Genomic DNA, 15,935 nt, shown 5'->3' with positions numbered 1-15,935 from the left:
TGTTGCAGAGTATATTATTGGCCAATATACGTTTCTTTGTCTTGCAGATAATACATATTTTTAAAGTAGGATGAAGCAAATCAAAACCTTAGACACTTTCCCCTGAGTAGGCCCTCAGATTCACTTAGAGGGAAAAATTGAGAGCTCCCACTGGAGGTCAGTGCCAGTTCTCCTCCTCCTTCTCTCCTCCTCCTCCTCCCTTCCTCCCTCCCCCTTCTTTCCTCTCTCTCTCTCCCTCTCCCGCTCCCTTCCCTCTTTTCCCCCATGGTGTGTGTGTTTGGGTGGGTGGTGTTTGTGTTACACCTGTCTATGCTCAGGGCTTACTCCTTCCTCTGTGCTCAGGTGGCACCCCTGGGGGTGTTCTGAGGACCTCAGGGTCAGGGATTGAGGCAGGGTCTGGTGTGTACAAGGCAAGTAGCTTACCCACTCGGTTATATTCCCAGCTCTGCCGATTTCAGCTTTCTATTAGGGAGAACCAACAAAGAGTATTTTTAGGTTCATTCCCAAAAGGGTAGTGGGAGGGAGGGAGGATGGGAGAGACAAGGGGTGCGGGGAGAGAAAGAGGAGAGGGAGGGAGAGACAGAGACAGAGAGAGAAGAAAAGGGCCTGTCATAGAGACAAACAAGGGGTGGGAAGTGGGGATGACGGGAGGGAACCTGGGGACACTGGTCCTGGGAAATGTACACTGGTGGAAGGATGGGTATTGGAATACTGTATGACTGAAATCCAATTAAGAACAGCTTTGTAAGGGTCTAACTCATAATGATTCAATTAAAAAGTTAAAATAATATATAGGATCATCGCCCATACAATACTATCAGTGGCCACATAATAAATAGTGGTAGAGTCGAGCACTTACCTTTATGATATATTTTTTGTATGTTATTATGTGTTATTATTTTACTTTGTTTTATCACAAGACTCTTGATTTGGTCAAATTTAAAGTAGCACTGTAGCACTGTCATCCCGTTGTTCATTGATTTGCTCAAGCACCAGTAACGTCTCCATTGTGAGACTTGTTGTTACTGTTTTGGGCATATCGAATACGCCACGGGGAACTTGCCAGGCTCTGCCGTGTGGGCAGGATACTCTCAGTAGCTTGCCGGGCTCTCCAAGAGTGATTGAGAAATCAAACCCAGTCAGCCGCATGCAAGGCAAATGCCCTACCTGCTGCGCTATCGCTCCAGCCCTGGACTAGAGCAATAGCACAGAGGGTAGGGGGTTTGCCTTGCACACGGCCAACCCAGTTTTGATTCCTCTGTCCCTCTCAGAGAGCCCGGCAAGCTACTGAGAGTATCCTGCCCACACAGCAGAGCCTGGCAAGCTCCCCGTGGCATATTCGATATGCCAAAAACAGTAACAACAAGTCTCACAATGGAGACGTTACTGGTACCCACTCAAGCAAATCGATGAGCAACGGGATAACAGTGATACAGTGGTTATATGTTAACTTATTAACTTGTGGTTATCTACCTCAGGACAGGACATCTATTTTTTTCCAAGGTGCCTATTATATAAATTATCAGTGTATCACAGCAACAATCAAATATTTTCTGATAACTCACAAATAATAAATTAGACTCTATCTTAAGAATTAGCTTTAAAATCAAACCTAAGATAATTGAGCAGAGATATGCAGATACCCAAAAAGAGAAGGTTCAAAGGGATGCAAGTTTCTTTTACTCTTCTAAGTACCAGCTTAAACCAAGCCCCCTCTCCCCAGACACCGAGTGTTCTGGTCCATCGGCCAGGCCTTTCTAATTGTAGAGGCTTCGCAGATGTCTTTGCTCTCTGCATTACATATTCAGTCCATCTAGCCCACTCCATTTGTTCTGATTCTATTCTCACTAGCTCCATAATTATTTTTGGTTTCCAGTGTAGGTGTGCTACCAAAAATGAGTATTATGGTCACCCACATGTATGATAATTCTATCTCACATTTTAGTATAAACTAGACAACTGTCATTCTGCATTTATCTATCAGTTTTATGAGTTTGGAATTATAATGTCAGTTTCTCTTGAGAAATAGAGATGATCTCCTTGTGCTGACAAACTCAGACTCGCAGCTTTTAGCAGCTGGGATCCTTTAAGACAGAAGCCTTGGGGATATTGAGAGGGCCTTCCCCACATCTCCACATCTCTGTCTGTGATTGGTCATAAGCCTCCCTTTTTGCCTTTGACTATTTTCTTTTCTTTTTTTTTAATTAATGAATCACCATGAGGTACAGTTACAGACTTACAAACTTTCAGACTTACAAACTTTCATGTTTGTATTTCAGTCATATAATGCTTGAGTACCCATCCCTCCACCAGTGCCCATTCTCCACCCCTGATGTTCCCAGTATCCCTCCCCCCCACCTCCCCCCACCTCCGTGGCAGGGCATTCCCTATTGTTCTCTGTCTCCTTTTGGGTGTTGTGGTTTGCAATAGAGGTATTGAGTGGTCTTCATGTTTGATGTATAGTCTTCTTCAATGCGCATCTCCCATCCCAAGCAGGTCCTCCAACCACACTTTACCTGGTATTCCCTTCTCTACCTAAGCTGCCTTTTCCTCCAGCATGTGAGGCTGGCTTCCAAGCCGTGGAGCAAATCTCCTGGTACTTATCTCTACTATTCTTGGGTGCTAGTCTCCCATTCTATTACTTTATATTACACAGATGAGAGCAATCTTTCTAAGTCTGTCTCTCTCTTTTTGACTCATTTCACTTAGCATGATACTTTCTTTTTTTTTTAATTTATTTTTTTTATTGAATCACCATGTGGAAAGTTACAAAGCTTTCAGGTTTAAGCTCAATTATACAATGCTTGAACACCCATCCCTTCACCAGTGCACATATTCCACCACTAGGAATTACAGTATACCTTCCCACCACACTCCCACCTCCCCAGCCCCTTACCCCACCTGTGTAACTGATAAATTTCACTTTACTTTCACTTTACTTTGATTACATTCAATATTTCAACAAAAAACTCACTATTATTGTTGTGGAGTTTTTCCCCCGAAAGTCGGACCTGCTGAAAGAGAAGCATTTGCTAATTTGTTTTCCATTGCTGAAAATGAAGAGATATGAGGTCGAGCGGCCCCAATAGCAGCTGCCCACTTTTGGATTTCTGTATTTCAGTATTTTAGTAACTAAGTCCAGAGAAATTTCTGCCAGAAATCGCATCATTGCAAGCTTGTAACTCTCTGCTACTTTATATTCCACATATGCGTGCAATCTTTGTATTAGCATGATACTTTCAATGTTGATCCACTTATATGCAAAGGTCATGACTTCATCTTTTCTAACTGCTGCATAGTATTCCATTGTGTAGATGTACTAAAGTTTCTTTAATCAGTCATCTTTTCTTGGGCACTGGGTTCTTTCCAGATTCTGGCTATTGTAAACAGGGATGCAATGAACATACAGAAATGCTCTTCATCACTAATCATCAGGGAGATGCAGATCAAAACAACTATAAGATATCACCTCACACCACAGAGATTGGCACACATCCAAAAGAACAAAAGCAACCGCTGTTGGTGTGGATGTGGGGAGAAAAGGACCCTCCAACACTGCTGGTGGGAATGCCAACTGGTTCAGCCCTTTTGGAAAACAATATGAATACCTCTCAAAAAATTAGAAATTGAGCTCCCATTTGACCCAGCAATACCACTCCTGGGAATATATCCCAGAGTGGCAAAAAAGTATAGTCGAATTGACTATTTTTAAAAGGGAGTTTGGGGACTGTAGCTATAGTACACAGGGTAAGGCTCTTGCCTTGCATGTGGTTGATCCGGGTTCAATCCCCAGGATCTCTTATGGTCCTCTGAAACTGCCAGGACTGATCTCTGATCCCTGTGGACCGCCAGGTGTGGCCCACCTCCCAAAACCTTAATTAATTATTTAATTATTTAATTAATTAATTAAGAAGGAGTTTGTTCTGTTCAGCTAGGACTTAGAAAAGTTCAGTGACAGGCTGGTCTTTGTGTCACTCTCCCTGGGCCTGTGGTTCCTCAATGGGAGTGAAAAAAGCTCCCTTAAAATCGTTGCTTATAGAATTGATTATCTCTGTTTTGGTTTGTTTTGGGGTTTTTCTGTTTTTGCTTTTTAGGTCACACTTGGCAATGCTCAGGGGTTACTCCTGGATCTGCACTCAGGAATTACTTCTGGCGATGCTTGGGGGACCGTCCGGTCCACCAAGTACAAGGCAAACACCCTACCCATTGGACTATGGCTCCTAACCCTGTTTTTTGTTTTTTGTTTTTGTTTTTTAAAAGGAATACAGTCCTGTGCTTTTTTATTTGCATTGTGCTTCGAATTATGTTTAAATATTATTAGGACATGAATCTTTAAAGGAACATGTTAAAGTTTGGTGGTTATTAGTATTAACAAAGTATAATTTAAGTTTATTCTGCACTGAAATGAGTGCATTAATGTGACTTATTGTTTATCTATTTTGCTATTATATTAATGTGATAGTATCTGTATAATGAAGACTAAATTAGGAATTATGATGTGACTAACACCAGCAACACGAAAACTTAGAGCACTGGCAGGATCTAAGAGTTTCCTATGCACCGTAAAAACTTACCCTGACATAACCTACGGAATTAGAGAGTTCTGTGTAGAAGTCTCTCAGGTTTGACTCGAAGTGCATTTTCAATTTTGATTATGTGATGAATCTGGTAGATGCTATCAATTCAGGCAAAGAAGCTCTGAAATGGGGGCTGGAGTGATAACACAGTGGGTAGGGCGTTTGCCCTGCACTCGGCCAACCTGGGTTCAATCCCCGGCATCCCATGTGGTCCCCAAGCACCGCCAGGAGTAATTCCTGAGTGAAGAGCCAGGAGTAACCCCTGAGCAATGCTGGGTGTGACCCAAAAAGAAAAAAAAAGCTCTGAAATGTTTAGTGATCTGAGGTATATTAAACTGGAAATGATCTGGAAATTTACTCAAATGAGAGCTTTTCAAAGTTGTATGTTAACAATTAGGCAGGAGAATCTAGAACAGAGATTTCAAGCTTGTCTGGTTTTCTTTTTTAAGAAAAATAATTGCTCAGTGCCCCCAGTGGAAATCTTCCTTCTTGAACAAATAGAAATGCTCCTCTCAGTGTACCCAAGGCTGCTACCCCCACCCATTGTTCCATTGCCCCCAGGGGTGTGGTATCACCCACTTTGGAAAATTGGTCCAGAGGATCAACAGAAATCATATACACATAGTTTAAATCCTACTCATAAGCATGTGTTGGTTAGCAAGGCTCCCAATCTCTGGTTTTCCTCTATAAAATGACACCTACCTAAATGGATTGCTCTAAGCACTGACTACTGCAGTGCAATGCAGTTGCCAGTCAGTAGATGTAAGATGACATTTACTTGTTGTTAAGTATCTTGGAATTTATTTTGCTCTGGCTTTAGTGAAAAGAAATAGCTTATAAATTTGGGGGACAGAGGAATGCATTGTCTATTTAAAGTGAACTGAATTTGCTTGGATCAGTTCTTGTGATTTATAACAGTACGGAGAAAGCAATGCTTATATCTCAATTTTTTTTTAGTTTTATTTTTTTTATTTATTTATTTTTAATTTTTTATTGAGTCACCATGTGGAAAGTTACAAAGTTTTCAGGTTTAAATCTCAGTTATACAATGCTCGAATACCCATCCCTTCACCAGTGCTCATATTCCACCACCAAGAATCCCAGTATAGCTCCACCCCGCCCCCCACACCCCTAAACCCCCCACGCCCCTAGCCCCCCCACCCATAGCCCCCCCCCCGCCTGTGTAACTAATAAATTTCACTTTACTTTCACTTTGATTGCATACAATATTTCAACAAAACTCACTATTATTGTTTGGAGAGTCTCTCCCCTAAAGTCAGACCTGCTGAAAAGGAAGCATTAATTTGTTTTCCATTGCTGTATATCTCAATTTTTTAATTTCATAAAAATTGCAGAATTTTGCTAAACCCAAACCAGTGACCCTAATTAGTTATTCCAGTTGCTCTTTATATTGCTGAGTCTCAGGACAATTTTTTTTGCTTTTTTAAAAAATTGAATAACTGTGTGATACACAATTACAGAGTTGTTCATGATTGAATTTGAGTTATACAATATTCCAACACCCATTCCCTCACCAGTGCACATTTCCCACCACCAGTGTTTTCTTCTTGCCCTGCCCCACCCAGCCCCCACCACAGTCTACCTCTATGGGTGATACTTCCCTTTCTCTCTCTCTTACTCTCTCTCTCTCTCTCTCTCTCTCTCTCTCTCTCTCTCTCGCTCGCTCTTGCTCTTGCTCTCCTTTTAAGCAATCCTGTTACTGAAAGGATATTATGCATATCACTTTACCTCCTTTCAGCATTCAGTTTTTGTCCAGAGTGATCATTTCTAACTATCATAGGACATTATGATTATTATTATTAGTTGTTGAGCCACACACAGAGGTTCTCAAGAATCAATCAAGAATCAAGGTGCTCAGAGGACATATGTGGTGTTAGGAATCAAATGGGGTCAGCAGCATGCAAGGCAAGTGTCTTAATCGCTGTATTACCTCTGTAGCCCCCTCAGGACATCCTTTTGTGGTGAAATGTTGACTAAGCTTAGTTAACTGAACATTGTGCTCATGTATCTGTGGTTTCATGGTGATGTTACAAAGGAGAAATTGTTTTCATGAGCTCCTTCCAGTTTTCTGGAGAAAACTCTTAAACTCATTAATCCTACCATTCAACAATTAGATATTTTTGGATCTGTCTTACTCCTTTTCTTTTTATTTCCTTTTTGAAAACCGAAGTATAACAGGCACATGCATTGCATTAAAAAAGATTGTGATAGCATGGTTTTCAACTGTAAGTTTCAGGAATATCATCCCTCAACATTTAGACTTTTTTGTTTTGGGGCCGTATTGAGGTGTGTTCAAGACTTACTCCTGGCTCTGTATTCAAGGATACCTCCTGGGGCTTGGGGGTGCCATGGGAAATGCCAGACTCAAGCCCGGGTTGGCCATGTGCCAGGCAAGTGCCCTTCCGGTTGTCCACGCCCCATCCCTCAACATTTCTGTTTGCCACACTTTATCCACAGCCAAAAGTCTAGTTACCATCCCTCACCTTCCAGTCAACCCTCTTCCCCTCTGGTAGCTGACTTTCTGTTGTCAGAATCTGAGGGTTTATTTATTCATTTGCTCTGTTTATCCTCCACATACGAGTGAAATCATGCACTATTTGTCTTTCTCTGACTTTTTCCACTCACATATTTACTCAAGGTCCAAACCTTAGCCACAAATGCCAAGGTTTCATCGTTTTTTTCCTGATATATGAGTAGTATCTTATTGGTTATGTGAACTGAGTCTTTGTCCATTTGTTCATTTTTTTAATTTTTCTGTTGATAAGCACAAAAGCGCTGAGCAAGGGGGCAGCTTGGCTTTTTTATTTCGTTTGGCATCACCTTCCCCCTGGCTCCTTCAAGAGGACCACATTTTGCAGCCATTATCTAAACTAAGCTAAACTTGTTTTAGCCAGGGAACTAACCTGATGTTGGGGCTTTTATTAGAGGAACAGTTGACCACAGAGGCACGTTCTATTTGAGGGACAATTGACCACACAGGTACAAGCCAGACGCAGGTTAATCTGCCAACTCTTTGAGGGTAGAACCCCGTGTCTCCTACCTGCGTGGCATCCCCTGCAGCACGCCTGCAGCACACTTGCTCCCTGAGTACTGCTTTCTGTAGTCTTTAAACTGCCCAGGAGTTGATACGATAGGTTCTGCTATCCACAGTATACCACACATGTCCCCCAAGGGCAGAGCGCAGACCACACTGTCCCCGGTAAAATGACTGTTTTTATTTGACTTTATTTATTTATTTTTACCAAAGGTCAGTATTTTATTCAAAGGTCAGTATCCTTGAGTATTTGTACAAACTACTGTGCTTGGTTTCAGGATTATTTGCAGCTGTATAAGAGCCCGCTCTAAATAAACAGCACTGCAGTTAACTGGGTTTAGATAGAATGTGATATTTCTCATGACAAGCAAATGAAGGTCTCTACAGAAGTCAGGAAAAGCAAGGGGATGAAGTGTGTGAATGGAGCCTTGCTACTATACTACACACTGAGTGTATTGCAGGGGAAACTTGAGAGCTTAGCTACTGTTACTTTTTCTTCCATCCATTGCTACTCATATCTGACTCTCTTGTACCACTTTTCAAAATTGAAAGAAAATAACTAGAGGAACCATCTTGTATAGAATCAGTGAAGAAAACATCTAACCTTAAATTGTCTCTGAGCTTTTGCTTTTCGGTGGATATGAAATAGTGTTTAGGAGCCATCCCTACTAGCTGTGTAACTTTGGGAAATTTATATCTGTAACCATCATTTCTTTTGTTAGTTTTTGGGCCACACCCAGTGATGCTCAGATGCTACTTTGAGATTAGTGCGTGGGGATTACTCCCAGCAGTGCTCAGGGATGTGTTATACCCGGGATTGAACCCGAGACTCCTGCATACAAAGCCTATGCTCCAGCCCTTTGAGCCATCACCTAGGTCTTAGTTCTTTTAGCTATGAAATGAGGATAATATGTCTCTCATAGAGGCTCTTCAGTGGATTTAATGGGAGTTCCTATGTAGCTTGCTTAGCTGTGTAAATGGAACGTAAGTATTCAGTAAATTATAGCCATAATTTATAGATGCTTTGTTTAAATGAAATTGCCAAGGTAGGGGCTGGAGCGATAGCACAGCGGGTAGGGCGTTTGCCTTGCACGCGGCCGATCCAGGTTCAAATCCCAGCATCCCATATGGTCCCCTGAGCACGGCCAGGGGTGATTCCTGAGTGCAGAGCCAGGAGTAACCCCTGTGCATCGCCAGGTGTGACCCAAAAAGCCAAAAAAAAAAAAAAGAAATTGCCAAGGTACCATTTAAATCTGTCAAAGTCAGAACTTAAACTACAGAGTCTGATTCAGATCCTATCAATTTTTATCCCGTAAACACTGGTTCCCAATTAAAATTTTTTCTTTAATTTCATTTTTTAATTTTTCTCACAACCCCTAATCATGTTTTTAATCAGATATTTAGATGCATATGGCCAGGACACTCTAAGGAAGAGTTGTATACATTTTCCTGGAACACTGGAGCGTTGATATTGGCTCTGAGGTTTTTTTTTTTCTTTTTGGGTCACACCCGGCAATGCACTGGGGTTACTCCTGGCTCTGCACTCAGGAATTACCCCTGGCGGTGCTCAGGGGACCATATGGGATGCTGGGAATTGAACCCGGGTCGGCCGCGTGCAAGGCAAATGCCCTACCCGCTGTGCTATCGCTCCAGCCCCGGCTCTGAGTTTTAAAGTTAGCAGTTCCTATAACTGGAGACTACTTCGGCAAAATTAATGCAGAAATGCATTTGTAGTTATTGATGCAAATAGTACCTTGTCCCAGCCACTTTAGGGTAGCTAAATACTTTCACCTTGGGGGGCCAGAGAGATAGATGTTTACCTTCCACATGACTGACCTGGGTTCTGTCCCCAGCACCATCAGGAAAAATCTCTGAGGACAGAGTCAAGCATCCGCCCTGAGCACTGCTGGGTGTGGCCCCCAAACAAAACAAAGAACTTTCATTCTGCAGAGGCTGTTTTTGATCTCCTTGTTGTTGTTTTTTATTGTTATTGCTGCTGCTGTTGTTTTTATTGGGGTAGCTTGGTTTACAACAGTGTTTTCCGTGTCTTTACTGACCTAGATAGCTGCTTAAATTGCAACTGATTCAGTATATTTTTGATTAGGCAGAAAAGTTAGGAAGGACTGTATAGATATGCTCGCTTCCTCCTCCTCCTCCTCCTCCTCCTCCTCCTCCTCCTCCTCCTCCTCCTCCTCCTCTTCCTCTCCCCTCCTCCTCCCCCTCTTCCCCCTCTTCCACTATTTGCCTTCCTATCCCTCTCCCTCCCTCTCCTGTACCTCCCCCTTCTTCCTCCCTTCCTCCTCCTCCACCTCCTTCTCACTCAGAACTTAATGACTGGCTCTGTGCTCAGGAATCACTCCTGGTGGGCTCAGGGTGGGCTCAGGAAGCCATATGTGGTGCTGGCGATCAAACCCAGGTCAGCCATGTGTAAGGCCAGTGCCCTCCCCACTGTATTATCCCTCTATCTCCTTGGACTTTTCATCTTAAAATCAATAAAAGAGTTTGCTTTTGCCTAGCCAGGATTTTTATAAACAACTTTCACATGAATCCTGTCACATTTTAGTTGGGTTTTCATTACAACAGTGGGACTGAAGATGATTCTGAGAGCTGCTTGAGTTACTTCAGTATTTGTTTCCTTTAACTTAGCAACTTAAACATGGTAATGGAAAAAATACTGCTAAACTTGCCTTTGGAGTCTTTTTTTTTTTTCTGTTGCCTACTGAGAATTGGATAAATATCACTTTAGGCTGTACATGTCTAAAGTGTTGGTTGGCCTTTATATTTTTAGTCATCACGTGACTAACTAGGTCTAAGCTGAGGAGTAATTTAGGTTCAGCAAGGAATTTTTTTCTGTTGCATTTTCTCCTGCAATGGAGACAATTTTGCTTACTTAAGGGTATAACTTTGTGGAACTGTCTATAGATGTAAATATTAAATGCTGCATCTTATTTTCTTTCAAGTGTTTTTCTTGTTCTGTTTATTTGTTTCTTTTAATAAAAACATTTTGAGCCAGCAAGACAGCTGCAAGCGATAGAGCACATGCTTCCCCGGCTCAGGCTCAGCCCCAGGGCAGTCCCCTGAGCACTGCTGGGTTTGGCTCAACAAGGAAACGAACCAATAAATCAGACCCATTTTGAAAGAAAGAGTTATAGACTCAAGCACATAAGAAATATTTGGGGATTTTCCTGAAGTCAGTCATTTGATATCTTTAATGCGTGGCATGGTTTTGGGATCACTGCACGCCCTAGTTAAGTCTGTATCTGCTGGGGGCAGGCGCCCACTCTAGAGACAAAGTGTTTGCACCAAGTCAGCATTCATCTAGATTCATTTCATTCCTTTAGATACAGTTTTACATTAGAATCATGACATTAGACTCGCCGTCCTGAAGCTTGATTACAATGGCATGAAGAGTCTAGGTGGGGGTGTTTAGGGAACCGATATGGGAGAATTCAAGCCTCTTCGAGCACCTTAATAAAAAACATAAGTATTATATTTCAATGGAGTGGGTTTGAGACTCTTACCCAGCATCTCTCTTTTCTGCGCCAGCAAGAAAACAGAGCAGAGTCCTCCGAGCACAGTTGCATGGGGTCTGCTTGAGGTCCCTACATGGAAGCTGATGCGCAGTCAGTTCCCACTATGCCCTGACCTCGAGCTCTTGAGATAAAGAATGTTGAGACTAGGAATTCGAATCACAGCTTGGTCTATTTAAGTATAAGATCCATCACAAGACTATTTCTAAACAGAGCTGACCCACCACTCTAGGGTTTTAGCCGTGTCACTCAGATACTCCTTGTTGTGCATGAAAATGGTATTGATGCCCAGTTCAATGATTATTTTCCGTCAAAATACCAACCAGGTTTTGCTCACTTTAATAAAACTGCGTTTTAGATAACCATAGTTCAGATGCACAAAGAAGGATATAGAACAATCTTTCATAATTTACCTGGCAGTGATGTGTTCTTTTTAAAACCTGGTACTGTATTTTAATTTTCCTTTGCTTTTAATAGGTGGGAAAAAAAATCTCTCATTTTGTAATGACGCATGACTCATACATTGCTCATTATCTTCCCACTGATTTTTTTTTTTTTTTTGCCTTGAGCCAGCAAGGAAATCTTACATGAGAGGAGGGAGAAACAGATACAGAGTGAGTTAAGGAATACAGTACTTAAATGCTTTTGCTTGATTTTCATTGGTTCTCTCCTTCCTTGTGGGGACCAGTCTAAGCCAGCCTTCCCTGGCAGCTCCGTCCCCTCCCCCCTCCCTGCCAGGGGGTTCGCAGGGCATGCGTTGCTAGAAACTGCAGGCAGTATGTAGGCATCTTTCATTCAGAATGGACAGTAATAGGGGGACAAGAAAAGGAAGCTTTTAGAAATGCATTATTTGCCCAAAGTGTATGGCTTTTAAACAGGGATAAAGAGATGCTGAATGTTTCCTATGTTCACATCGACTCTTTTTATTTTTGTTCAGACTCTTTAAGTTTTCAGAAGCTTAAATATAGAGCCCTTTAAAAAAAAAAAAGGAAGAAAGAAGAATTGTTCTGGTTAGTCGACCTCTTTTTCAGAAGTGCTTCATCATCCTCCTCCACCTCTCCGTGCCGTCTCCCTGCAGCTCTCTGGAGGTTAGGGTGCTGAGCTGGCTGACAGAATGTTCGTTTGTTAGCCGAATAGATTTTCACTGACAGACCATAGATCCATATAGGCTTTTATTTTCTTTTCTGTGAAATTCCAAAATGCCATCCAAAGAGTCTTGGTCGGGTAGGAAAACTAATAGAGCTGGAGTTCACAAATCCAAACAAGAGGGCCGTCAGCAAGATTTATTGATAGCAGCCTTGGGAATGAAACTGGGTTCTCAGAAGTCGTCTGTGACAATCTGGCAACCTCTGAAACTCTTTGCTTATTCGCAGCTGACATCACTTGTTAGAAGAGCAACTCTGAAAGAAAACGAGCAAATTCCCAAGTATGAAAAGGTCCACAATTTCAAGGTAAGACTCTGATTTTAACCTCTTCTTGTCAGGAAGAAAATGTGCATGACTTGAAATGTACAGTGGTAAAGGAATTATCTTCTGATGTCTTTTAAACTGTGATGACTACATTAAAATGCTCTCACTGTTTAAGAAATGCTGATGCTCTAAGCATGATTTTATTTAAGAAATAGCGGAATAAAGCCAGTTTAATGTGGCCCCGGGTCCTCTAATATTGATTAAACTGTTCTGTTTTATCGGTGTATGCGCAATGCTAAAAAGTCTGAGTTGATCTTTAAAAGATCTCATGAAATAATGATTTTTGTATTTATTTGTATTTGTGATGCAGATATATCTAAATACCTTTGTTGGCCATTTCGGAGAGGATTAGATCAGATCTCTGTTCATCTCTGGTAAAAATCTTGGGATATAGGAGGCATGTGCTATTGCATCTGGATTGAGCAGATGGTCTGCATTTCCCGTAGTTTCTGTCTTTTCTCTTCTGCTCGTGAATTGACCATAATGAGAAGAGGATGGCCACCGCGGGACTGTTGCTGCTGCTGACACTAGCAGCTTTCTGCACTTGGCTTCACTTTTTGAGTCTGTGTGTGTGCTTTCATTATGGTGTTACTGTGTTTCACCAACTCTACTTTAGTCATCTTTCTCCAGGATAAAATACATTGATTCAAACTGTGGGTAGCTCTTGTCTGTATTTACTGCAGGGCATGAGGCCTTGGAGTTGAGTCCTCCGCCTCCTTTTTTCATAGGCTAAGCAATCTCAGCCTGTGCTGTGAAGACCCGCCACACGGCTCTGCCCAGGGGTCGGTACCCCGGCATTTCCACTAGGACTTCCCCTTAAAAGTTGTGCAGCTTTAAGTGTTCTTGGGACACAAATGTGTTTAAGCATTTAGATAAAGTACTATTAGTTTCAAGAATAATAAAGCTGTAAGTGCTGTTTTTTTTCCCCACAGTATTCTTAAGTAATCTGTTTTACATTTACATTTACTCAGCAGATTGAATGCACCAAGCTCTGCAGTTGAAATTTTTATTTCAAATTTGCAATTATTCCTCATTTTAACATCAGCGTTAATTTTCCTCAAGTGCTAAGTGTCAAGTCCCTAATATGCCCTGCTTTTTCCACAATGAGAAATATTTTATGATCTTCAAATCACTTGGGGATCAATATCAAGTTGTGTAAGGCTGGATAAAAATTGCTCTCATTTCAGCATACACCAAACAGCATTCTCCCCTCCCTTTTAAAGCATGTTACTAGTGAATAAATCTGTCATCCAGTATATTTGCTGGTTCATGACCATTCTGTAGGTGAAAATGCCTGAGATTTCCAAACACATGTCCGAAGATGCTCCTTCTACTCCATTCAGCTGGGACAAATTGACCTGTTATGGAGGCCATTTTAGTGTTACATTAAATTTGTTTTATATGTTTTCTTTCAAAATTGATTAAAAGTAAATAATCTAGTAAGGATTTACATAAACAAGCATATCCCCTTTTTGTGGTCTCATTTTCCAGTACTTTTTTCATCTTGATCACATGGCTTTAATGAATGGATTTGCTCTATCACTGGAACTTGCTGACTCTGGAACCGGCAGTAACTCTTTGCTTAGTATCCAGACTGTTTAAAAGATGCCTGTCATTTTCTCTCTTTCTTTTTTTTTTAAAGTGTACATGAAAAATGTATAAGTCTTCTTTTCTGTCGCCAAAAAAAAATTAAAACTAGCTTGGGCTTACTGCTATGTGAAAGGAAAGAGTGTGTGTTGGTGGGTGGCATTCCAGATTCTGTAAGCATTGCTAATAAGGTCAGAAGCCTGGGAACTTGACTCTATTGAAATTACTCTTTGTTATTTAAAAAATGTTTCTGTGGGGCGGCATTATAAAAAAAAAAGAGGGAGAAAGAGAGGAAGGTCATCTTGGACTGAGGTCCCTGAAGCCTTGGGACTCAGGACCTGCAGGCAGGCACAGCTCTCCCACGCAGACCTCCACCCTGGAGGTCATGGGTATGTGTGTCTGTGTGTCTGTCATGTTCCAAGATTTACTGTGGGAACCCCTAGACACTGCATCAGGATAACCAATCAGGGCCTGGTCGAGGACTCTTTCCTCGGTCCCTGCATTCCCTGCCCCACAAGCCCACTGACCCAAGCCTCACACCAGTGTGGTTCTCTCTCTTGCTGCTTGAACTGCCTGTTACATAACACGGCTCTGTGGCACTGAGCAGCTGCCAAATCTCATCCCAGAAGGTGAAGCCCCGAGCACCTGAGACCTTTGGTGAAAGCACTCAGCAAGGTGACATTCCCCCCCCCCCCCCCCCACACACACACACAAATCAACTGGACTGGCCCAACTCCAGATGGCTGATTGGTTTGGGGAATTGATTGGGTTTTTTTCTTTTTCTCTCTTTTTTGGGAGGTGAGGTAGGTGATTTTATTTCTAGAGGGAGAGCTTCTACTTTTGCTGTTATGTAACACAGCTGGTTACCCCTCACCCCCACTCTCAACCTCCCCACACACTGTTACTTACTTATAAGTATTTGGTAAAGAATTAATCGCACATTTTAGGTGTCTCTTTTAGGGGAGGCACTCCATCAACAGTAACTGCACCCACATTCTGAGGTTTTTCTGGACAGAAAAAAGACCTAGCCCTTGCCCTTTGAAACTTGCTTTTTTTATTTCTATGACCTTGGGAGGATGACTACATCTGAGTCTTTTTTTACCTCAGAAAAAAATTGAGTTTCTGGTATATGTGAGTGCATGGTAGCCACGGGGGTTTATTGCTACAAATTACTCTTAAGTGGATTTTCCCCCTGAATCCATATCAACTGCTTTTCTGACCAGTTGCAGAACTTTGGAATGATTTGGGGGCTAAAGGAAGCTCTTGTTCTGTCTTAGCTCCCAGGCACTTAGAGATTATATAAGAACATATGAATTTTCATGCACCACAGAATACAGTGACATCCTCAGTCTTTCTTTACTCCCTCTGTTTTAAACTATTTTATGTTTCATTGGTTTATTTTAATCCAGAAAGATCTATAAAATCAAGATTAGTATAATAGTAATATTATTATAACTGGAACCTGGATACTTAGGCAAATTAATTAAGAGAGAACAATTTTAAGAATTATGCACTTTAACTGGTGAGTTTAGTTCATTTTTAAGGCAATCTGGATGTGGTTAATGGACATTTTTAGAATTTCAGTTACTTGCATTTGACATATAAATGAAAGATGTGTTATATTAATAGATCTGGGACCAGAGAGATAGTACGGCGAGTAGGGTGCTTGCCGGGCATGCAATCAGCTAGACTCAATCCCTGGCACCCCAGATCCTCC

The 15,935-nt window shown here is 41.7% G+C and overlaps 1 protein-coding gene across 8 annotated transcripts in view; it reads left to right on the top strand.

The window, feature by feature from the left end:
- CHN1 (chimerin 1) overlaps positions 1 to 15,935 on the top strand; it is a 188,268-nt gene that overhangs the window by 129,103 nt on the left and 43,230 nt on the right. For 7 of the 8 annotated variants that reach the window (XM_055120292.1, XM_055120291.1, XM_055120296.1 and 4 more), the window contains one exon: positions 12,536 to 12,613. In XM_055120292.1, coding sequence (XP_054976267.1) covers positions 12,536 to 12,613 — 78 coding nt within the window. Of the gene's footprint in view, positions 1 to 11,735; positions 11,777 to 12,535; positions 12,614 to 15,935 lie in introns of those variants that run through there. The other variant, XM_004601171.2, reaches the window with a different exon arrangement.

This window comes from Sorex araneus, chromosome X (genome assembly GCF_027595985.1).
Source record: "Sorex araneus isolate mSorAra2 chromosome X, mSorAra2.pri, whole genome shotgun sequence".
Lineage (NCBI taxonomy): Eukaryota > Metazoa > Chordata > Mammalia > Eulipotyphla > Soricidae > Sorex > Sorex araneus.
The sequence above is the reverse complement of the archived record's forward strand: the minus strand, read 5'-3'. Positions and strand labels throughout refer to the sequence as shown.